The sequence below is a fragment of the Salarias fasciatus genome, chromosome 20 (assembly GCF_902148845.1).
Source record: "Salarias fasciatus chromosome 20, fSalaFa1.1, whole genome shotgun sequence".
NCBI lineage: Eukaryota > Metazoa > Chordata > Actinopteri > Blenniiformes > Blenniidae > Salarias > Salarias fasciatus.
In genome coordinates this window covers 21,637,817-21,660,378 of record NC_043764.1, presented here as the reverse complement: position 1 = coordinate 21,660,378, position 22,562 = coordinate 21,637,817, and the positions used below count along the sequence as shown (strand labels likewise).

The following is a 22,562-nucleotide window of genomic DNA, read 5'->3' as shown; positions in this document are numbered from 1 at the left end:
AGAGAGACCCTGTCTCACTCTGTTAATATGAGCTGAGAGAAGGCGTTTGGTCAGGTGAGCATTCAGCAGATAGACCCGAATGGGAAAACATCCCAGAGCATTAAGGACAGCCAGCTACCATTCTACCCTGGAAATGCTTGCTCTAGTCAAACAATGTAAAAGAGATAGAACTGCTTTTTATGTGTTAGGTGTTTACATTCAGAAATAAATTCCAGAAATATATTTGAGTCTTTATAACCCAAACCTAAATGTCTGATTCATATTGTGCTTTATAGTGTCTTATAATGCCCTTTATAATGCATGTTTGCACTGTCAGATATATTGCATAGTGATAAATATTTGATGTTTTAACAGAATATGGATATTTTCTTTCATATTCACTAAAGAACAGGACAAACAAATCTTTAAAACAGATATTGCATCATGATAACTATTACAAGCAACACACAACTGTGGTAATTGCAGTTTACACATGAGTGTACTGTCACCACATGTATATCATTACTAAACTTTGTATTATTGTCTGCAACTTTTAACTTCAGTGTTAACTTTCGTGTTCCAATAAGCTTTCTGATTAGACCAAATATAACATATTACCACTGAAATCAGGAGAGTCAAACTTATTTTAGCTGAAGAATGATCATGATTGGACTAGACTGATATAACTATCTCAGAATAAATTAGAAATAAGTTCAACTCCAAATTTCTCATGCAAAAAATATGAGTACAAACATCAGAATTCATATTTAATGAACTTTTCTGCAAAATCTAAACAACGTCAGACTGTATTAAACACTTTTTTTCAGAATGATGTGGAAAAGCCTGTTAGATCTTAGGAACAAGTATTTCTGTATCCTTTAGATTGCCAGTTATAAAATCTGCATGATGTGGATTTAATCCTATTGCACTAAACCTGACCTCTTAATAAAGGCATCGCTGCGATCTGCTGTGAAGTTCTTGGTCTCATTCTTAATTTATGACCTGAACTGTCTCTTAATGAAACAGTGGATAATTTAGAAACAGCAGGTAGCTTTAACACAATTTGCAAATAATGTTGCTTTGTTTGTCTTATGAATTGCAAAGTATTTTTTTTTTATTTATTTTAAAAAGTAGGGTGCAATTGCAGGGGAAGGCGGAGGGATACACCCCTCCTCCGGTGATGGTTGGAGTGTTGACAGGCGATAACTGGGGCATAAACACACATTTTATTATGGGGCGTGCGTTACATCACGAGACTTATTACATTTTTTCATTCATTATATGTGAAGATGGTAAACTTTATTTTCATATTTCTCCATCTGCCTTCACCACATATCACACTCTGCTTATATGTTTTTTTAAAAAAAGCGCCACAGGTTTAATTTAGACGGACTGCAGCTCGCGTGCTCATATAAAGCGGCTCGGTGTCAATTAGCCGCTCGGTCGCAGCTGTTCCTTCAGGCGGAGGCTCCTTCCTCCTTCCCTTCCCTGTTTTTATTTTTATTTTTTTCTTTTGCGCGTTTAGTTTTTGTTTCTTCACCGCGGTGGTTAAGTGCGCCTCGTTCCCGTGTGTGCCGGACAATGCCCTTCGTGGAGAACCCCGCTCACCTGTCCAAGTCGCGCCTCAGGTCTGATTTAGTGGCTCATAACGTCCCGCTGCCGCCGGCAGCGAGCAAGAAGGAGGCGCTCGTGAAGCTGCACGAGAAACACATTGATCAGAGGCGCGCGGCGGATTTCTCCAGCGACGAAGAGGAGGAGGAGGAGGACAGGCACGTGGCTGTGAGTCGGTCCAAGTTGTTTGCGTGTCTCAATGTGCGACCGTGGCGGAACTCGTGCAGAAAACGTGAGAAATCCTATTTAATGACATTATTGGGGGGAAAATATTTTTGGTGAGCAACTTTTTAACCGATTTAAATTGTAGAGGAGGAGAAATAGGTCATTGTTGCCAAACCCTCCCCAGCACAGCTGAGGTCCTGGACCCCTCGGCCCCCCCAACTGTATGGTTGGTATAGATTTACACTGGAGCTTTCTGTATCTGGCAGCTGCTGTGTCCAACCACCTGTCACGCCAAGTTATTTCAGAAAGGCAGACTTGCATCCACTCAGGTTTTCAAGGTCACCGGGTCAAGAGGTCAACCTGGCTAAGGAGATTTTTACCCAGACATTTCCACTTTTCTGGTTTTCAAAGAATTTTAAACATGCGCTTTACAGTGAATATTAACCCACTTTGTCATATATGACCCAACTTTTTTTCTTGGTAGAACCATTTTCCGACTGCTGAATGCAGGCTTCAATGCGGGATTCAATCCCATTTAGTCCCCAGTAATAGGGTTGTACTTTTAGAAGTTATTTGATTTTTCTTATGTATTTTTTGATCATAATTGAGTGGGATCCACAGGTGTGTGCGACTGCTTTATTTATCTCTATTTGCTGTGATTTGGATACACCTGAATAAAGGGACTCGTTTCTTTTTCATTCTTGCCTCAATCAAGCTGTTCTCAATTTAAGTAGCTAAAATATTTACAGTCCATGTTTACAGTCTGTCAAAAAGAGATACACATTGCTGTAAGTACAAAATAATCATGTCATCTGCTTACAAGTGAAGACAAATGTGTGTCCCACGCCTTTTTTTTTTCCCTTAACTGAATCTTTGCTTTTACTGAAGTTACAAAAAATGATAAAAGAAATTGTGGTCTGCAGTTCTAGCTTGTACAATCATATATTAATTTTTTTCATTATCTACCAAAGGGATCAACTAAATCATATTTATCTAAGAGTAAAAAGACTCTTAATAAACTGCACCAAAACATATATTGCCAATATTTTCTCCTTTGTCCCTCAGATCTCACTTTTTTCAGTGTTAATTTGTTTGCATACTATGTTCAGTTTTTTAAGAACATGTCAACTCAAAGCACTGAGTGTCAGTTTGAGTACCATTCTGTTTATTATGTCAGTACTTTTAATTACATATATTCCATATATTAGATTAGTGCATGTGAGCACAGCATTGAGTGTTCAGTTCAGTTTCACAGGTGCATTTACATTTGGGCTCTGCCGCAAACCAATATTTTTTCCTCCCTTTTCTCTGGCTGCTTATTTGACATCAAAACACGTACACATGAAAGCAGATTTACAACAAAAATTCTATGAATATTTAACAAAATTGAAAGCAGTACCCTGCAGCTGTTTTTCTTTTTAATGCTCTACATCCCACACTGGCAGAAACTACTGCAGCTTTTGTCATATCCAGAGCAAGATTCACTAAATCCAGCCATCTCTTTTTTTTTTTTTTTTTAATCTTGAACAGAAGGATGGTGCAGAGGCTAGAGAGCCGATCGACCTCAGATGTTTGACGGATGACGAGCTGAGGGCCACTCTCCTCAAATATGGCTTCAAAGCTGGACCCATCGTCGGTGAGGCTCCTTTAACACTTTCCTTAACCTGATTTTATCGTAGAGGAGAGCTTCCATGTTGTTAATAATGCATGTTTCTTTCATTGATTTTGTTAGCACCTCTTGTTCACATTCACTTGGCTTTTTCTCACACTTTAACCCTTTATCATCAATAACTGTCACAGAAAACACACCGAAACGGTTTTGTGGAATGCCGAGTTGATTTGTGAACCGATAAATATGAAATGACATTGTGGTATGTTTGTACACTTGCTTTCTAGTAAGTAATGTTTAAACGTATTGTTAACCAATACTTTCAGATTTCAGTGTGTTACTGACTAAAACAAGGAGGTCTTGAAACTGATTTCGAGACCGCTCCAAGGTTGAAGCTTTCAGATTTCGGCAGTCAAACGTGCGCCCGTACACAGAGCACAGCCCGAAGCTAAAGTGTAACCTGTCACTTCCAGCCTCCACCAGGACCTTGTACGAGAAGAACCTCAGAAACCTGCTTCTGTCTGACGGATATGAGCTGCTGAACGAAGAGAACATCACTGTCACATATTCTGACAGTGAGGAGGAAGGGGAGGAAGAGGAGAAGGAGGGAAACGGGGACCAAGAGGATGAAGAATCAGGTTTTTATTTCCGTACCGTTCTTTCTTTGTGTGTCTGTATTTGGCAGGTTTGAGGCTGGAATTAAGTCTGAGCTTGGAGGAGCTTTTTATGTGGAGTTATGAGGTGTAAATTGACTATAGATAAATCAGTGTGTGTGTTGGTGTGTGTGAGAGACTGTCTCGCTCTGTTTGCCCTGTGATGGACTGGTAAACCGTTCAGGGTGTATCTACCTTCTCCCACAGTCCCAGAGCTGGGCTTGCTTCCAGCGCCACGACAACCTGAATTTGAATAGATCAGTCAGGAAAATGAGTGCAGGGTTAATCGTGTCTATTTTCTGTGGCTCGCACAGGTTCAGAGGAAACATCCGACGAGTCGGAGCAGGTCCAACAGGAGAGCAGCGAGGTGAGGAAATATTTCCAAACGTCATTGTTTGGTTCATAACTTCACTTTTATTTAATCGCTTTATTGAGTTAATAAATGTTGGGTTTCCACAAACCCTTGTCTAAATCCTAACGTGGGCCTTGTAGAAATAGCTTACTTGCAGTGCCACCTAATGGTCACATTGTGGAACCACAATGCAGTTCTGTTCATCATTCCCATAATTTCATTTACATGCAACTTCAGTACATCAGCAATCACCATAAAATGTGAAAGAATTATCATGATTATTACCACCAAGATGCACAATTGCCAAAGACATTTCAGTAGAACATTGTAGAAATAAAAATGAACTTACTAATATTAAATTTAAGGCGCACTTGTGTGTTTGTGTGTGTGTGTGTTTTACTTTCCAGATAGGCGCATATTTTTACCCACAATGCTTTTCACTCTCATCACGGCTGGTAAATGCTCCAGATATTCAGATTATTTGCACAACATTTTGTTAAAGCCTTTTTTTTTTTTTTTTTTTTTTTTTTTTAAAGGTGAGGCTAAAATGATTTTGTGGCTTGACATTTCATAGCAGGCCGCAACTTCCAGAAAAAAGGAATCTAGTTCCATGAAGAAATCAAGGGATGCATTAAAATCATCCACGCAGGCTCAGTCCAACTGCATGCAGATTCCTGCAGGGATTACTGGGGCATCCTCCAAAAATCAGCGCGCAGGATTAGCGTCAGGGGTAGGCTGGCCTTATTTGACTTCTAATGTGAATTAGCTTAATTTTGTGTTTCTCAGCCTTGATATGTGGCTGTGACGATCAGCGAGCACTGGTATCTGGTGTTTAAACTGTGTGACACATGTTCTGGTCACAGTTAACTCGATATCAACGATGCTTCCAGGCCACATCTGGATGTCAGCCAGATGTGTCTAAAGGTCACCCATCTTTCACTGAGACCTTCAGCATCACTGAAATTCTCGAGAAGGAAAGTTTGAGACATTCACACTATCATTTTATCCTTGACTATGAGTAGTCTCAGCCGGAGTGGCTCCTCAATAATGCGTATTCCCGTTCTGAAACGACAGATGGAGAGCCGGACCTCTCCGTCCCCTCACTCAGCCACTCAGACGGAGCTCAATGGGAGCAATATGCAGAAAAATTGGCCGCGCTCCAACAGGGTCAGTGACGCTCACGTTGTTCAGTCACTCTTTAAATTCAAACTTTGATGCTGGTTAAAGTGTCTGAGGGAGTTCAGACTGACAAATCCCACTTTATTTTAATCCCTGTTTTCTTTTCTTAGCTGGACAGACCAGCTATGAACAACTACGAAATGAGGAGCGAAACTCTGCACTACACTCGGGTTCTCCCTCAGAAATGTCACACCGAGGCAATCGTTCTGTTTTGTTTTTGTTTTTTTTTTTTGTTTTTTTTAGAATACACAGAGTTTCTGGAGGCACGTTTAACTACAGCTCACTATTTGGTGCGACACTTCTTTTTGGTGCCTCACTTTACAAGGCCAAAGCCAGAAAATTAAAGCTGCAAGCCATTAACAATCAACCACACTTTGATTGTCAGATCTCTCATGCGTTTTCTCTCATGAATTTTTAAAGCTTTACAGATTTTATACTAAAGAGATGATTGCAAATTAAAAAAAAGAAAATACGGAATTAACTTTGTTGTTGTTAAAATTGACTGACATATAACTGATTTTAAAATATAGCTTTAGAAGGGAAATGTGGAGTTAGAACTAATAAAATAAGACATCATAAAGTGAAGGTAAATCGGATGCGAAAACCAAATTGAAAATTCAAATATTAACTGATTGAAAGGAGCTCTGAAATTATTAAATATACTTTTTATTTTACAGTACTCATATGATAAGCCAATGTAATTGTGAAGCTGAAATGTGTTTTATGTGTATTGTAACGTTTAAGCTCCTTAGACAATCGACAAATTATTCCATTTACTCTGAATTATTAGCGCACGCAAATGAATAATTTTTACATGTATCTCAGAAGTAGATTTTTTTTTTTTTTTCATTGTGCTGTTTGAAGTTAGACTTGATTAGTGAATTTGTGTGTTTTAAAAACACTGATGAATTGGTGTGATTATGAATTGTCCTTATGGTCTGATTTATGAAGCATAGATATTTTAATGATCATTTTGAAGTTTAGTCTCAAATAACCTTGCAGCAACTTAAAAATAATAAAAACTAAAAGCTTGTAGAAAAATGTAGAGTGCTAAAAGTCCAGACTATGATGATAAATCAGTGTATCAACCTTTTCCAATAAAAGCGAAGTTAAAACTGTCAAAAGTTGCTCTTGGGCAGAGTCTCATTGTTACTGTAATATAGGATGATCAGAAGTCTGGATTATTTGCTGGTTCTTCTGGTTCTGGCTCACTGCCTCTTTCATTTAAATGCAGACTCTCCTCTAACTTAGTTTAAAGGCAGAGCTGTCCTTTTGGATCATCTTGTTAATATTCTGGTCCAGCCTGCCTCACCTGCTTCTCATGTCTGCAAGCTCACCTTTATGTCTAAACAACATAATTTCTGATGCAGCAAAACTTTAATTCCTGCGACACCAGCCACCCTTTTCTTTCATCTTCACCTCACTCGCTGGGCTTCTGTCTCTGTGGGGTTCTGCTGCTGCCAGAAAACAGTTTGTTTTCCCCGGTCGGCTGGAAGCACTACTGACAGTAATTTTCCCCTTCTTTTCTTTCAGAAACCGAAGAAGGATATCTTGAAGGATCTACTGCCAGACACTCAGGCCACGCCCTCAGGGATCTAGTAAGTGCAATACCAACACTCCAGTGGAGCAGTGAGTAACTCTTTAGTTAGATAAAGTGAATTAAAAATTAAACAGTCAGCACATCCACACAGCAAGAGTGCTGATAGAAGTTTTTATAACTTGAATTTCTCTTGCTCCATTTCAGTGTAACTTGCCGAAAACCTATCAAGGGTGCAGCGAGGAGGCCGGTCCAGTACGCGTACCCAGACTCTCCTGTCAGTCCTGCCACCTTTGAGAGACGGGAAGTGGAGCGCCGCCTGGTGCCCATGCACATACGGATTTTGGTCTTTTTCTTTTTGGTGTTCATCCTGTACATCATTTACGTTAATGTGTAGGACACGAGATCTGATTTGGACTTTTTTTTTAGGGGGGCAGTCTCACTCAGGAATTGGACAGTGAAGGTGGGCATTTGTTTCGGACTCGGGACACGCAGGGTTCGTTTTTCATTGAAAGATTCTACATATAGACCTAATGGTGCTGATATGAAAGTCACAGTGAGCTTGTCTTGGGAGATCACACATGTTTGTGGAGGATTGTTTTCAGTTGTTTGGGAGCAAATCTTAAATACAGTTTAACAAAATGCAAAGATATCTCAAGATCTGTGCGAATTAAATGTATTTTTGTGGGTTAAATGTTTTTTTTTTTTTTTTACTATAGTGTGTATTTGACTCGATGTTTGTCTATTTATATTTCAATAAAGATTGTTTTGCTTCACATTTGCTTTTATTGTGTGTCATAAGGACGATCACAAGTGGAGGTTTTATTGTTTTAGTGCCAGTCACAGGGTGATGAAACATGCTGCATAAAACTAGCCATGGCTTATAAAGTCATTCAAGTGTTCTTCCCAAGGGAAACTTTTTCATTTTGTCCTCAATAATGTTTGGTTTAAACAATGAATTCTTAGCAAAACATGTAATGTTTTCATAGATCAACACAATGGCAGGTACCAAGGGACAAGGTGTTTTCACTTCAAAACCATACTTGAGATTTTTCCAAGTATCTGTTTCTGGTGACTTTTTGTTTTCTATCCATACACTTAAACAAAAATCTACATCTTATTTTAATCTCTGAGGATTTTTGATTTAAAGTGAAATAAAGCAGCTGATGGCATCTGTCATCCACAATGAAGCTGCTGACTTTTGCAAATTTAAGAGTGATAAAGCTGCATCAGTAATGGTTGGCAGCACTTCCTGTTTGTTTCAATGTTTTATGTTATTCAGATGGTCACTTGTGAACCCAAACTGATGCAAATTGAACAAAGCTCTGTCACTGCTGTTTCTAACATCAAGTTTGACAGTTCAATCCTCTGTCTCACATTGTCCATGTCAAAATGTCTTATGGCAAAACATTGAACCCCAAATTATTGTACACCTTATGGCAGTTGTCACTGGTGTATGAATGTGATCGACAATGTAAAAGGTTTCCAAAACTGGCAGACTTCTACAATAATATCAGATACAATTTATGTGTGCACATGTGCATTCACATATGTAAATCCAAAAAATGTTTTTTTTTTTTTTCCTGCTTCAGCACTGTCGTTCAAAGTGCTTGACATGATTAGTCAAATTGGCTCATTAACTCACACACCAGTGGTGATGGCTGCCACGCAAGGTGCTCAATCCATCCACCGGGAGCACTTAGGGCTTGTTCAGTGTCGTGTTGAAGGACACTTCAACATATGGAGGGAAAAACATGATCTGTTCAACCACCTGAGCCACAGCGACCCATACAAGTTCAATTGTGGATTGCTAAAGTGAAACATTTAATTTTCCTTTTCTACTTTAAAAGAGAAGAAAATTCATCTTTTGATCTCTGCCAAATATCTGCAGTAGCCCAGTATCCAGTCCCCTTTTCTTTAGCTTTACTAATTCAGCAGTCAGTAAAATGTTTTGAGCTTTATGCCTCTTTGCTTTGCTCATTCTGATGTGCTACAGCTGGCGTAAAAGCACTGAGTTGTATGAGAAACTGTTTTTTTGTCAATAATCTCACCAAAGATTGATAGTAATTACTTCTTCTGTCAGAGTACAGTTTAAATTGAAGGGACGGAGGATGTTTCCCTCGTGCCAGCAGGGGGCGCTCGTCTCAGACGGCAGTGGATCCAAAGTGCACACAGTCAGACCATCAGACTGTTATGGTCCTGCGACGGCTCGCACAGCTCACAAAGATGGACTCAAAGATCCGAATAGTTCATGTTTTGAAGATTGTCGCGGGGACTTTGGGCCTGGCCGTCCTGCTGCTGTTCACGGCGGCTTCCATCCGGACTCTGTCTCTGGACGTGAACGCGGGGCTTCAGCTGGCTAACTGGGAAAAGACGAACAACATCTCTCTCGTCATCGAGCAGCGGCAGAGGGAACAGCTCCTGGCGACTTTCAAAGGTGATTAAAGTGGCTGTAGTAAACATGCCGCTCGCAGAGTCGAGAGGACAGTAACACCGTGTCTCTCCATTCATTCAGAGGCGATCCGGATCCCCACCGTGTCTTTCTCAGAGACGGAAATGAACCAAACCGCGCTGCTGCACTTCAACCAGCTCCTGCGGAAAGGTACACACAGCCAGCAGAGTGCTGGGGCTTTTTTATTGTTTGTTGTCTTCCTGTTACCGTCAGTTAACCTTCCAGACAGCAGTAAAGTTTTGATAAGAGCCGAGTGAGCAGTGACCTATTAAACAGACTTGAACTCGGTCATGTCAACGACAGGGGCGGATCCAGCACGTGTGCACAGGGGTGGCCTCTCTCTCTTTGTGTGTCTGTGTCTGTGTCTGTGTCTGTGTCTGTGTCTGTGTGTCTGTGTGTGTCTGTCACCCCAAGAGTCAGGGGGGTTTCAGTGTGAAAACTCATCAGATCCACTGTTCAGGCTGAACTTATTCCTGCCACATGCTGTGATTTTCAGGTCATCCCAGGTGAAAGGTCAGAGTCATGGCCATCATGTCTTCGATCGTCTAAATCGGCGGTCCTACGTCGCACTGCCAGACAGGTTCAAGGACGGCTGTTGTCATGTTATTGTCACAAAAGACAACTTGCAATAAAATTCTGACAGTGTCAGAATTTAGGGGTGAACTACATCAACTAACTAGCCAATAAAAGTGCAGTATGAAATGATGCACTGATCAGCAAGACTCTGGTACTTACTTCAAGCTCCCTTTGCAAGCGTTTCTAGAAAGTATCGTTTTTCCGAATCGGGGCATAGCTTGGTTTATTTTGTACTTGAAAGTGTCAAAAAGAAATAGTAGTAATAGAAAGTACAAGGTAGGGAATATTTTTACAAGCTGCGTTGATTAGCAATTAGTCCATAACATCACGTGAGATTTAAAAAAAAAAAAAAAGGGCCTTTTGGAGATGTAGGGTCTCAAAGATAAACAAAAGTTACAATATCTAAAAACAGTTCCAGCATTGTGGCGTTTCTGTGTGGAGTTTGCATGTTCTCCCTGTGCATGTGGTAAAATAATTCCGGAGACGCAGGGATGAGTGGATCCAGTTTAAGGACGGTTTGCAAAAATCACTCAAATCTTGAGGCGCTTGTGTCTAATTTAGAATCTTTAAAATTACTCACAGAAAGGCTGTGAAACTGGGGAGTTGAGACAGGAACAGTTTCGCTGTGAGAACAGAGTGCTAACCACTACACCACCGGATACGTTTCTTCTTGTTCACACTTTTTAGGTGAAATATTTTTCCTTTGGGCGGTTATTTGTCCCACTTATATGGGCGTTCTGTCCTCTGAAGTCTTCCTGGCCTACTTTTTTTTTTTTTTTTTTTTTCTTTTTTAATAATTGTAGCTACTTATTGACTTGAAGGCAAGTTAACAAATGAATAAACCAGTTTTATCAGTTCAGCTGTTGGACAACAGATGCATTATGAGGAGAAGCAGGTTAAAATAGAGGTCATGGGTTAAACTCATTTCACTGTTTTTTTTAAAAGTGATACGATTTCAACCTTTATTTCTCGATTTTTTTTTTTTAATTGCATTTTTTACAACATGTAGGTGAATATAAAAAAAATAAAGAGCAAGCAAATAAGAGACAGAGTAACAAAAGAATTATACAAAACAGAGGACAAAGAACAGGCTGGATTTGTTGGTTATCTAATCATGTCAGGTGGGGGAAAAAATGCAAATCTGATGCTACACAAAAAGAACCACTGTCAAAACAGTAGAATCGGTTGCACAGACTTATTAACTGGCAAATAGCAGTCAGTCTGGGAACATCAGGCTGTCGACTTAAACAAAGGCTTCCATGTACGATTACATTCCGTCAGTGAGAGGTTTAAAGTTCACCAGATTTTCTCCAGCTCGGTCAAGTTAAGCTGTCTGAGGTCCAGCAGAAGTGGGAGGGAGACGCGGGAGTTTTCCACTCCAGAAGATTTAAACGTACTGTCACAAAACGTGCCTAATTCATTGATTTCTGACTGATTCCAAACAGTGCAGGTGGTTTGAGCTTCAGCTTTCCGAAGTGAAAAAAAAATAACTCTTTCAGTTCATTTTGTGGTTGTTCCTATAGGCCGTACATCACCTCTGAACTAAACTGAGTTTGGCTCCCCCAGGTCGGGTCGGGCCATTCATTGACGATGCCTTTTCGACTCTTTTCACACGGCTTCCGAAGCTGTCCTAATCCCTCTTTCCTGTTTACAGCCTTCCCCACAGTTTTCTCCTCGAACCTCGTCCATCACGAATTGGTGGCCAACTACAGCCACCTGTTCCGGGTGCGGGGATCGCTGCCCGACCTGGAGCCGTACCTCCTGCTGGCCCACATTGATGTAGTACCTGCCACCGAGTCGGATGGCTGGGAGGCCCCGCCGTTTTCCGCCCAGGAGATAGATGGCTTCATTTATGGGAGAGGGACCTTCGATGACAAGGGCTCTCTGATGGTGAGGGGAGGGAGTGATGTTTTTTTTTGCGAGCTTCCCCTTGAAAATAGTTGCGATACTTCTCGCCATAGACAAGATGTTTCACCTCTTGCAGGGAATGCTGCAGGCGCTGGAGTACCTCCTGATGAAAGGCTACGCTCCACGCAGGGGATTCTACATCGGCTTGGGTCACGATGAAGAGGTCTGCTGCAGTTCAACGACCATGAAGTCGCGTTTATTATTTATGTAGTGAAGTCTGAGCTGTACAGCGTTTCCTTTTGAAGGTTCATGGTCATCAGGGGGCATTAAACATCGTGCGTATGCTGGAGCAGCGCGGCGTTCGCCTGCTGTTCGTCCTGGACGAGGGACTCGCCATTCTAGATGGAATCCTCGATGGCCTGGAAGGACCTGCCGCTCTGTGAGGACCGATCACCACAACTCAGAACACACCAGCAGCAGCGTCACATGCGTCTCTGGCTTATTTAAATGTCTGCTTATTAGCAGAGTGATAATTTCTCACTGCTTTACTCAGACTGTTAAAGGGTAAACGGTGTTAAAACGGGAGGTGTTTGATGGCTGTTTGAATCTGTGCTTCACAGAATTGGGATCAGTGAGAAGGGGCAGGCCACAGTGAAGCTGAGTGTGTCGACTGTTCCCAGCCACTCCTCCATCCCGCCCAGGGAGACCAGCATCGGCATCTTGGCTGCAGCAGTGAAAAGGTTACAAATCATTAATTTTACACTGGAAAAAATAAAGCAAACTAAAAGATTTGCTGCAAAGGTTGACTCTTCGTTTGATTTCTTTCTGTTTTTACCACGAAATGGCCAAAAATCTCAGAATCTGTCGCTGTGTTCTGTTGTTTCTTCAGACTGGAGGAAAACCCCATGCCGAGGTTGTTTGGTATGGGACCTGAAAAAGCCATGTTTGAGCATCTGGCTCATAAGGTAGGGAACAAGACGTACAAACTCCTCGCTACTCGCTCCCTGGTCTTCATACACTGTCGTTTTGAATTCAGTTCAAGCTGCCGATGAAGTTCATAATGTCGAATCTGTGGCTCTTCTCCCCGCTTATTGGCAGGTAATCGAAATCCCAAACTTCACACTGCATGTCTCGATCTCGCCTTGTCCAGCTGGGAACAGACCGTAAAGCCATTTTTATGTTGCAGGATACTTGAAAGGAGACCAGACAGTAATGCTTTTGTGAGGACGACCACAGCGGTCACCATGTTCAATGCAGGAGTGAAGGTACTGTATTTATTTAGTTTTAGATAACAGATAAATCATAATAATATCATGTAACGCCATTTCAAAGCCGGTGGCACTCCAGAATTCAGAACATACAAAAATAAAGGGAAACGGACTAAAAACAATGAACTGCTCTGCTTCTGGAGCTGTGCCGGTGGGGAACTACAGATTTGCCTTTCATAATGATTAACTGTACAGTCCTAACTGTAAAATCTTATCCAAATTCTCCTTTTTGTATAAAGATTGAATATTTCCTGCGTTTTTGAAGGTGAATGTCATCCCGCCGTATGCAGAAGCCTTCGTAAACCTGCGGATTCACTCGGCACAGTCATTACAAGAGGTAGGATCTGAGTTTTTATATTTAAAGAGAATCCCAGGTTTATGGCATCGAGGCCTCTCAGTTCCGTTGAGTGATATTTGTGTTTTCTCGCCGAGGTCCTGGACCTGGTTCGGACTACAGTCGCTGACGAGCGCGTCAAGATGGAGCTGTCCGACGGCTTTGATCCGCTGCCCGTCAGCTCCTCCGACGAGAAGGCCTTCGGCTTCCAAGTCATCAAGAAAACGCTGCTGGACATGTTTCCGGGAGTCACAGTCGCTCCAGGTAGAAATCCAGCCGTTGTAATTCTGCGAATGAGTCATTCGGTTCAGAGTGATTGATGAGGTGATTATGTTTGAATGTGCAGGGATCTGCATCGGGAACACAGACAGTCGACACTTCAGAAACCTCACCAATGATATTTATCGCTTTTCCGCTCTCTGGTTTAAACCTGGGGATCCTCAGAGGTAAGACTGTTTAGCTTCAGCCAGGCCTGCTGTGACTGTATTCAATAACTGCTTCTGCAGAATAATTACTGTACATGTTTTACAATTCCCAATTAAAGTATTTTTTTCTCCTTCTTAGGTTCCATGGTATCAATGAAAGGATTTCCAAAAAGAACTACGAAGACATTGTGCAATTTTTCTTCAGCCTGATTCAGAACTTCGACATTCAGAGGCTCCCCGACTCGCACAGTTCGGCTCATGAACTCTAAGGAAGAGACAACATCTGCAGGAAAACTCAAAACAATCCACCTCATCAGTGCTCCGAGTCGCTCGGCATCGCCCGGTTCTGTGAAGGTTTTAAAGTGTGTGGTGCCGAAAAGCTTTTGAGAAGAAATCATGCCGTTAACAGATAATATAAAGTTATATATTAAGACACATTTTCAGAACATGATTTATTCTAAGTGTAATGGTATTCCAACTCACTGCGTCGACACTTACTGAAGCAGATATTAAGAATCTGTATTTTGGAGCTTGAAAACAATAATTCCCATGAAACTTAGATTTCCTTGTGAACGAGAAGCAACTGTGGATCTACTGAAAAGCACCTTATCATTTAGCAGTGAAATTCTATGACCTGCTTTAATTATATCTTGATATATTATAAATGGACTATTTTTCATATTGGGAAACCTGCTTTTTTTACTGGTGTTTGCAGTTTGAATAAATGTGTGCAGAAACAAATAGATACTGCTCTTTGTGGAAATGCTGGATTTTCCTCTATAAAGATGGTTTATTTTCTCTGCACTGAATCAATTTCAGCACTTGGCTTTTTTGCGAAATGTTCTTGCACTGAAAAATGAGTCGTACTGATTTCAATAAAAGTTAAGATTGCACTTGTTTTTATGCTCTTTTGGTTTCTTTTCTTGTCTTTGCTACCGACCAGAATGTGTCTGATGTTGAGCAAGTGGTTGTGACGTTTGAGCATTGTTTAAATAAGTATGAATAACATTAGTAAATCTATTTTCTGCCTTGGCATAGAAAAGTAACTTCTCCTTTATGCTGTACTCCTTCCTTTAGCATCAGCATGATGTAGTGGCTTTCAGAGATTCCACATCAACAAAACCTGATGAAACAGAAGGTGTGTCTGTTCAGGGTGTTACCTGTTGGATCAACCTTTAACAGGATTAAGAGGTATACAGAGGATGGACGGACGGATGGACGGACAGTGAAGTTTAAACCATGTAGACGAAGCACTGCATTACAAGAATAACATATTTCCATCTTCATGGGTGGCACAGGGAGACAGACACTCACATTAACACTTTAGTGGTACCAAAAAGGCCGGAGTGCCTATATGCAAGGAAAACACACTCAGGCAACTTTATTTATCCCGGTCAAGGCAATTCCATTATCAGTTGAGGCAGGAAAAATTAATATATAAATCCATGAGCAAAAACAAAACAGGATATCATTCGTGTGTGTGTGTGTGTGTGTGTGTGTGTGTGTGTGTGCGCGTGTTTGTGTTTTTGCTGAGATGCACAATCAAAGTTCATATAAAGTATTGATAATAAGATGGAAAATATGGGTTCATGCTCTGAAACTATTGTCTGAGCTGTAGCAGTATTGATTTGAAAAGTGGTTTTATAATTTTTATTATAAATTCTGAGAGGTCAAAACTTATTTGCACTGTGCAAACCAACAGAGCAATCTCTTGTCAAACTAGAAAAATGCTGTAATTTTGATTATTAGCATGTTTTTGCTGCTATTATACAACGTTACAAGAACAAAACACATTTGTTCTAGTTTGTGTTTAATGAACTCAAAATATATGGTTTCATTGTTTGACTTAAATGACCTTCTAGTGGTCCAGATAACTGAACTCCATCAGCCTGAGGACAAAGACAAGTTACACACTTGAATAAATTTGAATACAACTTGATGTATGCTTGCTGCAAGACACCTTTATTATGTCGTACTGTTAATAAAAACCACAAACCAATAACAGTTTTTATTTTAAAGAATCGAAAGTATCTTTTTACCAAAAATCCAGTCCATCAGAGATCATCCCGCTAAAAAACAAAACAAACAAACAAACAAACAAACAAAAAAAAAATAATAATAATGGCTGCATCTCAAAAAGTTAGAATATTATTTGAAAGTTGATAGTTTGGCCAGGTATTTCTATGCTCACATTCAAGTTTCTAGTATTTGTTTCTTTTTATATGTTGATTGGAATCATTTTGGCCTTTGGTTGACAAAGAAAACAAACACCATGTTCTATTAAACATTTTATGGTCCATTTCTAATTATACAGAATTTCCTACAAAAAAAAAAAAAAAAAAAAAAAAAAAAAGAAAGTAGAAATCAAAAGTTTGTGAAAGCTTCACTCTGTAGAATGAAGGCATGGGACAAAATTCCATTTCATTAAAATCTTTTGAGATGCTACTGTTTATGATCAGACATAAACACGTTTTTTTTTCTTTCTGTCCCCCACATGTAAGAAAACTTGGAAAACCTTTTGGATCAATAAATTATATATTCATGCGGACACACACACAAAATCAACTGGCTTGTGGTGTGTCTGTTAAGAGTATATCCATGGCCAATCGCAGCACAGGCATGACTGTCGAAAGACTAACGCAGGTACACATTGCATGATGTATGTGACGCCGTTGTCACAGCTGTAAAAAGAGCTCGGGGCATCAGGTTTGGCATATAGTCCATTGGCCCTCGAAGCACAGAAGCCCTGAGTGTTGGATGAGGGAACGGCCGCAGGTTTGGGTTGAGGAGTCGTCTGACGTTGAGTTGGATTTGCATTTGTCTGGGGTTGAGTTGGCCTCATAGTTGTCTGGCGTTGAGTTGGCTTCATAGTTGTCTGGCGTTGAGTTGGCTTCATAGTTGTAATTGTCTGGCGTTGAGTTGGCCTCATAGTTGTCTGGCGTTGAGTTGGCTTCATGGGTGGTTTCACTGGACTTTTGGTGGTTTGAGTTTGAGTGGGTGGAGAAAGGTTTGGTGCTGGGGGGGAAAAGCATTACGAACTTTCATTTCAGTGAATCGGAGATGGGGATTTGTTGTGATCATGTAATGATACACATTTGATCATGCTAATTATGAAAAATCTGATTGGTACACCCAGATTTACCCACAATACTTGGATGATTCGTGTATGTATACCATTTAATCTGTTTCATTTTTTTCTGTTGACAAAATCATTTCTGGAGTGAAGAGGGAGACAATTCACGTGGAATGAAATGACAACCCTCAACATAGCTCTTTCCTGATCAGAGAAAATTTGATTATTGCATTTCTACATTTAAATGCATTCAGATAGTGAACAGCATCATGTAAACTCCAGACGGTCAATGATGTGCCGGTAAATTATACCTGATCAAATCAAACCCATGAACACATTACTCCCAGTTATGATACATAAATGGACTTGAAAACTGACTTATTACTTCTTACCTGAAACCAATTGAGAGCGCAGACAGCGGATGAAGGAATAATTCCCTGCTCCGCAGAACAGCCCGCTGAAGTCATCCAGATCCAGAGCCCAGACGAAGGCTCCTCCAAAATTCTTGTTTTTTATGTAGTTGGTCTAAAGGAACAAACCGCAATATCTGATTTAGTACGTAGTGGTTTTCTGCCTATGGACTGGATGAGCAGCATTTAATTGTGGAGATACCTTAGCAACGCAGCTGTTTTCATCGTCGTATCCAACCCATTCATTGTGTTTGGTGGCGTATGGGACTCCCTGAGTGTAACGGACAGTGGCTCCTTGAAGAAAAGTGCAAATCTAAAAAGAAACACACACATGCTATCATGTTGAAGCTGTCTTTAGTGACTCAATATGTGTGTTCCAACAGTAACTTAAAATGAAGAATAAGGCAAAGAGCGTGTCCGTCCTGTCACCTCATAATAAGACCAGAATCCGGGCTCCTTCGTGAAAGCACCGGCAGAGGCAGGGCCGATGATTGGCGCCCCAATGTGACTGGAATGACCGGCTAGTTGAAACGTCCGCCCGTATGCTGCGATGCCCATGTTCAGCTTGTTTGCAGGTACTCCCAAGCCATGCCAACGTTTCAGAGCAAAGTCCTAGAACGTAAGATAATAAAGTGAATCGAGAGATCCTGGAAGAAAAAGAAGGCTTGATTCAATCAACAACAAGGCATTTCAAACACTTGTTGGTGTTTACAGTCCTGTGTACGTTTTCAGGTAGTTGCTGTGAAGTGAAATGAAAGTGCCACTTTTTCAAGGAACTATCTTTTGTATAAAGAGGAACAGTGGATGGAAGCAAAATGTGTTCAAAGAAAGAAAGAAACGAGATCATTCCCGTTTAATAATGAAGTCATGTACTCACAGCATTCAGGTAAAGGTCCCTTCCAGTGTCATATGGCATTTTGGTTAATTGACTGTGATGGCCAGTGACTCCCTCCCAAGTGCCCCGGAAGTCATACGTCATCACATTAATGAAATCCAGATGCCTGAGTAAAAAAGTGTGACTGTGTTCACCAAAACAGATCTTTGTAACAATAACAAGGATTTCGAAATATCAGCGTACGTTCCGATCTCTGCAGCTTCGTAACTCTTAGAAATGCTTTCATTGGCAGCAGACACACCCGCAGTGATCAACAACCTGGACTGGTTATTGGATTTGCTCTCATTCTCGTAGGCCTCCCGAAGCTCCTGGAAGAAACAGAGCGGAAGAGGAGTCTCTTGATGACTTCCATGGAGATAGCTGAGAACATCAGAAGTCATTGTCAATCAGACCTTGCACAGCAAAGAGAATCTGTGCCGGTCGCTCTGTGGACTTCCTCTTTGAGCAGGATACTCCCAGTCTAAGTCCAGCCCATCGAAGTCATTTTTTCTCAGAAATTCCATAGAAGACTGGATGAATGCACGTCTGCTGGCTTGTGTTGACACCATTCGGGAGAAACTGAGATGCAATATGAAAAAAAATGAAACTTAACTCACATGAAGACACAATTACACATACTGTATATACCGTGTATAAATGACCCCTGGTAAGTTTTTATAAAGTAAAAGATAAGAAAACCTTTCTGATCCAGCAGCCCAGCCTCCAACTGCCAGTAGAGTTTTAAGATTTGGATTTCTGTGGGAATATAAATAAAATCAGCCACAAGATAGTTTTCACCACATTTTACTTAGAATGATGTTGGGGTTTAAAAAAAATAGAACTAACTGTTGTTTGAGTCCATTTATGGATTTATAGAGCTGAAAATCATTATGTCCAGTAGTTGTCAATCTATTCGTCGAGTCGATGCCGCCAAAGGCAAAAATGATGTGGGTACAAAGGTGTGGATCAACGTCTGAAGTCAAAAACTTCCCTTTGTCCTTTCTGTATTGGGCCCAGTTGGTGAAATAACACATGAGGCTGAAGGATGAGACTAGACACGGCAGAAAGGAAGAGGTATGTTTTAATCATTTGAAAAAGGCACTTGTATTTCTTTCTGACTATCAGACGTGTTGTGTAACTCACCCATCCCACCAAATACAAGACAGAGACCTGGAAAGTTGAAGACTTGGTGAATATTAGGTTGGAAGTTGAATGAAAATAATTTAATGTGTTCCTTTTCACCTCACCTGCAGTAAGAATTAGCTTCGACATGGTGGCTGCTCCTATCTAGGTCTCTTCAAGTCAAGGAGATGAAGGATTGGTCTTTTGCTGATGGAAGAATTGACAAGTAACAATAAACACAAACTGCAACAAAGAGGTTCTCTAGTCTACAACCTTTACTTTGGCTGCCATATTTTGATCAATAATGATGAAAACGCGATTGAAAAGCCGTCAGAACAACCTGGTGACACCAGAAAGAACTTTCCTAAATAACTGGCAGCATCTCAACAGCACTTGTCAGAAAGTTGTTCGCAGAAAGATGGATCTGAACCAAACTGAAACACGCAATTACTTAATGTTACTTCAAATTTAATTGATGGAAAGGTTTTGGCGACTCAGCTTGATTTTGAGGTTTAGTTGTTGCTGATAATGCTTTAAAAAATAAGCGTAAACCCATTACTTTGGGCAGTGAAGTTTATTAAAAATTTCTCAATGACTACTGGTCTGACATCATTCATTACTTGTGATGAATTAACAGCATCAAATTAACATTAATCTCATAACACCTGCAACTGCAAGTTCAATCTCAATTTTATTGTTGCTGCTTCTTCTTGTTATCATCGGTTTTCTCTTCTTTCGTAAAATACAAACTTTTTTATCAAGAAGAAAAATGGTGCTCAAGAGATTTCCACAGCGGTGACGCTTCTGCTCAGTATTCAGACGTCATGAATATTTCATAATTAAAGGATTGTTGTTTTCCACAACAAAAGCTGCCTCGCCTCTTCCTACCCTCCAATTTTCTGTAATTGCAGTGTGCAGATAGTGAATCAGTCAAGATGAACATGTAACTAAGGAGCAGTTTTTGTAGAACATGTAGACACACCCGAGCTTAATTAACAATGGTGTGACCTGGTGACCTTTCGAAGTTGCTTTGTCTTGGTATTTTCAGGGTGAGTGACAGTGACGCCAGAATAAGCAGGAAGTTCCTGCTGAGATGACCTTCAGTGGAAATCAGTCAGTTTCCAAGTAACACAAAGCAAGTAGTTTACATTACTTTATTTCAATAAATTGTAATTAAAATGTATGAAGCAAAAAAAAAAAAAAAAATCAAAGGAAGATCAACACACCCTAAAAACAGATGGAAGACCTTAATGACCTTGTGCAGTGCAAGTTATTATACTGGACATAATGAACTTGTGTGACAACATTTTCGGGACTATAAGATAATTTCTATTGTCACTAAATTATTGGTTTGCATTGCGACGAGACAAAGAATGTCCTTTTAACTCTTACTTAACAACTGAATTTACTATATGACATATCTCCTGATTACATATTGAATAATAAACCTAATTTGGAGACATAGCAACACAGATTCTTTATTCAGAGAATTGTCTCCATGTGTCAGCTGTGGCTCAGTTCGTCATTTCAAGAAAAGGTTGATGGGTTAGATTGTCCTTTGGAAAAAAAAAAAAAAAAAAAACTTTACTAACAATTTTCAATGAAGACTGATTTTGTATTGTGCATTATAGGGTTTGTGTATGTGTTGTTTTACCAAGTGTGACTTTCCTGTCAATACTCTCAAATAACATTTGAACCTGAATAGTTTATATTTAAAGTGTACCAAAAAGAAATAGAAAAAGAAATATGTTGACAAAGCGTTTGAAGGAAATTGTACTTTGCCTTATTTTTTGGTTTTCTTTATAAAAACACATTTGAGTGCATTTATGTAACTTTTACTGACTGTTTTTGTCTATTATCCCATTTTGTAGGTGCAGCAGATGATCCATTTCGAGAGTGTTTTTTGGGAGAATTTCCAACAAAATAAGGTCTGTAGAGTTGTGTTATAGGTAAAATATTTAATCTATACAAATTTCACTGACTTTCACAAGCGTGTAATGATCTGGAGAGATTTGTGTCAAATCAGGTGGCAGAGTGATGAAGGACATCCAGCCTGTGCAGACCTGTCCTACAGACTGATCTTTACCGTGTCACCACAATCAAACATGGGAAGAATTTTCATGTTGATCAAGGCGAGTATGGCAGAGACGGCAGTTAAAAACCGAAATCAAAGCTAATTTTAACAAGCACAGAATATTATGGTAAAGACATCACTTACCTTTATCCAGTCTTGATGTTGCCTTCACGAAACCTCAACTCTTTTGAGAACTGTTGGGGAAAAAAAAAAAAAAAAAAACATGCAGAAAAACATTTTCAAATCATCCAAGAACAAATAGAAAGACAAGATGTTGTTCAGGTTTAGCGTGAAACAAACTGATTTGCAATTGAAAAGACTGTGAACTAATGTTCTGGAGTCCATAGAGGTACCTTCAAAGTTGTTCCGACTCCTTCTTGGGTTTCACAGCATCAGTCAGGCAGCAAGTGACTGTGTGTGTGTTTGTGGAAAACTTAAGTATGCCTGTGAGGAGGAAGAATGTGACTTCACCTGTGGGCGGGACTATGTTGGAGGAACAGGAGTTTTTCGATTAAATTTGAGAATTTAAAATTTGTGAAAAAAAAACTGTTATTCTTGTCCAGATTGCTTTGGGTTATTTTTTTTTTTATCCACAAAATGGTTTTAGTCTGAACTCACAGTCTCACATCCTAGAAAAAGGATTGCTCAATGCAGAAAAAAGGACTGAATGAAGTATGTTTAGTTTAGTTTAGTCCATTCTAATGAAAGGCAATTTAAACTGACAGAACAATAACGAATCTCAGTGCAAATCGATTCATCTCAGCTGGACTAGGGTTATTTATCTTTTTTGCCTCTTATCCAAGTGGCGCTGTCACCCTGGGCCCTATAATCCATTAACATAGAAGACATCAGCAGATGACATGAGGTCTTTAGCATAGACAACCTTGGGAACAACACCTTGTTGCAACATTACTTGTTTTTAAAGTGCTTTTTAAATCAAGTTGCGTTGAGTTGGATGTTAAAACCAAAGAGTTACAACACCGGAGCTCTCCACCATTTCGTTAGACAAACCAGTCTAGCT

The 22,562-nt window shown here is 40.1% G+C and overlaps 3 protein-coding genes across 3 annotated transcripts; 2 read left to right on the top strand and 1 right to left on the bottom strand.

The window, feature by feature from the left end:
• Nucleotides 1-1,560: 1,560 nt before the first annotated feature.
• Nucleotides 1,561-7,495, top strand: lemd1 (LEM domain containing 1). Its single transcript, XM_030119747.1, has 10 exons — nucleotides 1,561-1,752; nucleotides 3,286-3,391; nucleotides 3,838-4,002; nucleotides 4,332-4,384; nucleotides 4,947-5,099; nucleotides 5,260-5,387; nucleotides 5,478-5,536; nucleotides 5,792-5,811; nucleotides 7,082-7,146; nucleotides 7,293-7,495. Exons 1-10 carry the CDS (start codon nucleotides 1,561-1,563, stop codon nucleotides 7,480-7,482), a joined length of 1,131 nt encoding a protein of 376 aa, XP_029975607.1. The 3' UTR covers nucleotides 7,483-7,495.
• A 1,750-nt stretch (nucleotides 7,496-9,245) lies between these two features.
• pm20d1.2 (peptidase M20 domain containing 1, tandem duplicate 2) lies at nucleotides 9,246-14,864 on the top strand. The gene is made up of 13 exons (XM_030119028.1): nucleotides 9,246-9,522; nucleotides 9,601-9,687; nucleotides 11,768-12,003; nucleotides 12,098-12,184; nucleotides 12,267-12,400; nucleotides 12,582-12,701; nucleotides 12,851-12,926; nucleotides 12,998-13,059; nucleotides 13,148-13,226; nucleotides 13,495-13,566; nucleotides 13,662-13,827; nucleotides 13,910-14,009; nucleotides 14,128-14,864. Exons 1-13 carry the CDS (start codon nucleotides 9,279-9,281, stop codon nucleotides 14,255-14,257), a joined length of 1,593 nt encoding a protein of 530 aa, XP_029974888.1. The 5' UTR covers nucleotides 9,246-9,278; the 3' UTR covers nucleotides 14,258-14,864.
• Nucleotides 14,865-15,846: 982 nt separating this feature from the next.
• Nucleotides 15,847-19,617, bottom strand: LOC115408812 (chitinase-3-like protein 1). Its single transcript, XM_030119742.1, has 12 exons — nucleotides 19,593-19,617; nucleotides 19,489-19,515; nucleotides 19,192-19,396; nucleotides 19,045-19,101; nucleotides 18,759-18,924; nucleotides 18,550-18,674; nucleotides 18,349-18,472; nucleotides 17,901-18,083; nucleotides 17,674-17,784; nucleotides 17,454-17,586; nucleotides 16,788-16,923; nucleotides 15,847-15,877 (listed from the first exon to the last, which is right to left on the bottom strand). Exons 1-12 carry the CDS (start codon nucleotides 19,615-19,617, stop codon nucleotides 15,847-15,849), a joined length of 1,323 nt encoding a protein of 440 aa, XP_029975602.1.
• Between the last annotated feature and the right edge of the window lie 2,945 nt (nucleotides 19,618-22,562).

Coding starts and splice junctions, on each gene's coding strand:
- lemd1 (XM_030119747.1), top strand. CDS start 1,561: ATGCCCTTCGTGGAGAACCCCGCTCACCTGTCCAAGTCGCGCCTCAGG. Junction 1,753..3,285: donor AGGAGGAGGAGGACAGGCAC/GTGGCTGTGAGT, acceptor AATCTTGAACAG/AAGGATGGTGCAGAGGCTAG. Junction 4,003..4,331: donor CCAAGAGGATGAAGAATCAG/GTTTTTATTTCC, acceptor TGGCTCGCACAG/GTTCAGAGGAAACATCCGAC.
- pm20d1.2 (XM_030119028.1), top strand. CDS start 9,279: ATGGTCCTGCGACGGCTCGCACAGCTCACAAAGATGGACTCAAAGATC. Junction 13,060..13,147: donor TTCTCCCCGCTTATTGGCAG/GTAATCGAAATC, acceptor TTTATGTTGCAG/GATACTTGAAAGGAGACCAG. Junction 14,010..14,127: donor AAACCTGGGGATCCTCAGAG/GTAAGACTGTTT, acceptor TCTCCTTCTTAG/GTTCCATGGTATCAATGAAA.
- LOC115408812 (XM_030119742.1), bottom strand. CDS start 19,617: ATGTCGAAGCTAATTCTTACTGCAG. Junction 19,102..19,191: donor ATAAATGGACTCAAACAACA/GTTAGTTCTATT, acceptor ATATTCCCACAG/AAATCCAAATCTTAAAACTC. Junction 18,084..18,348: donor GGGACCTTTACCTGAATGCT/GTGAGTACATGA, acceptor CTTACGTTCTAG/GACTTTGCTCTGAAACGTTG.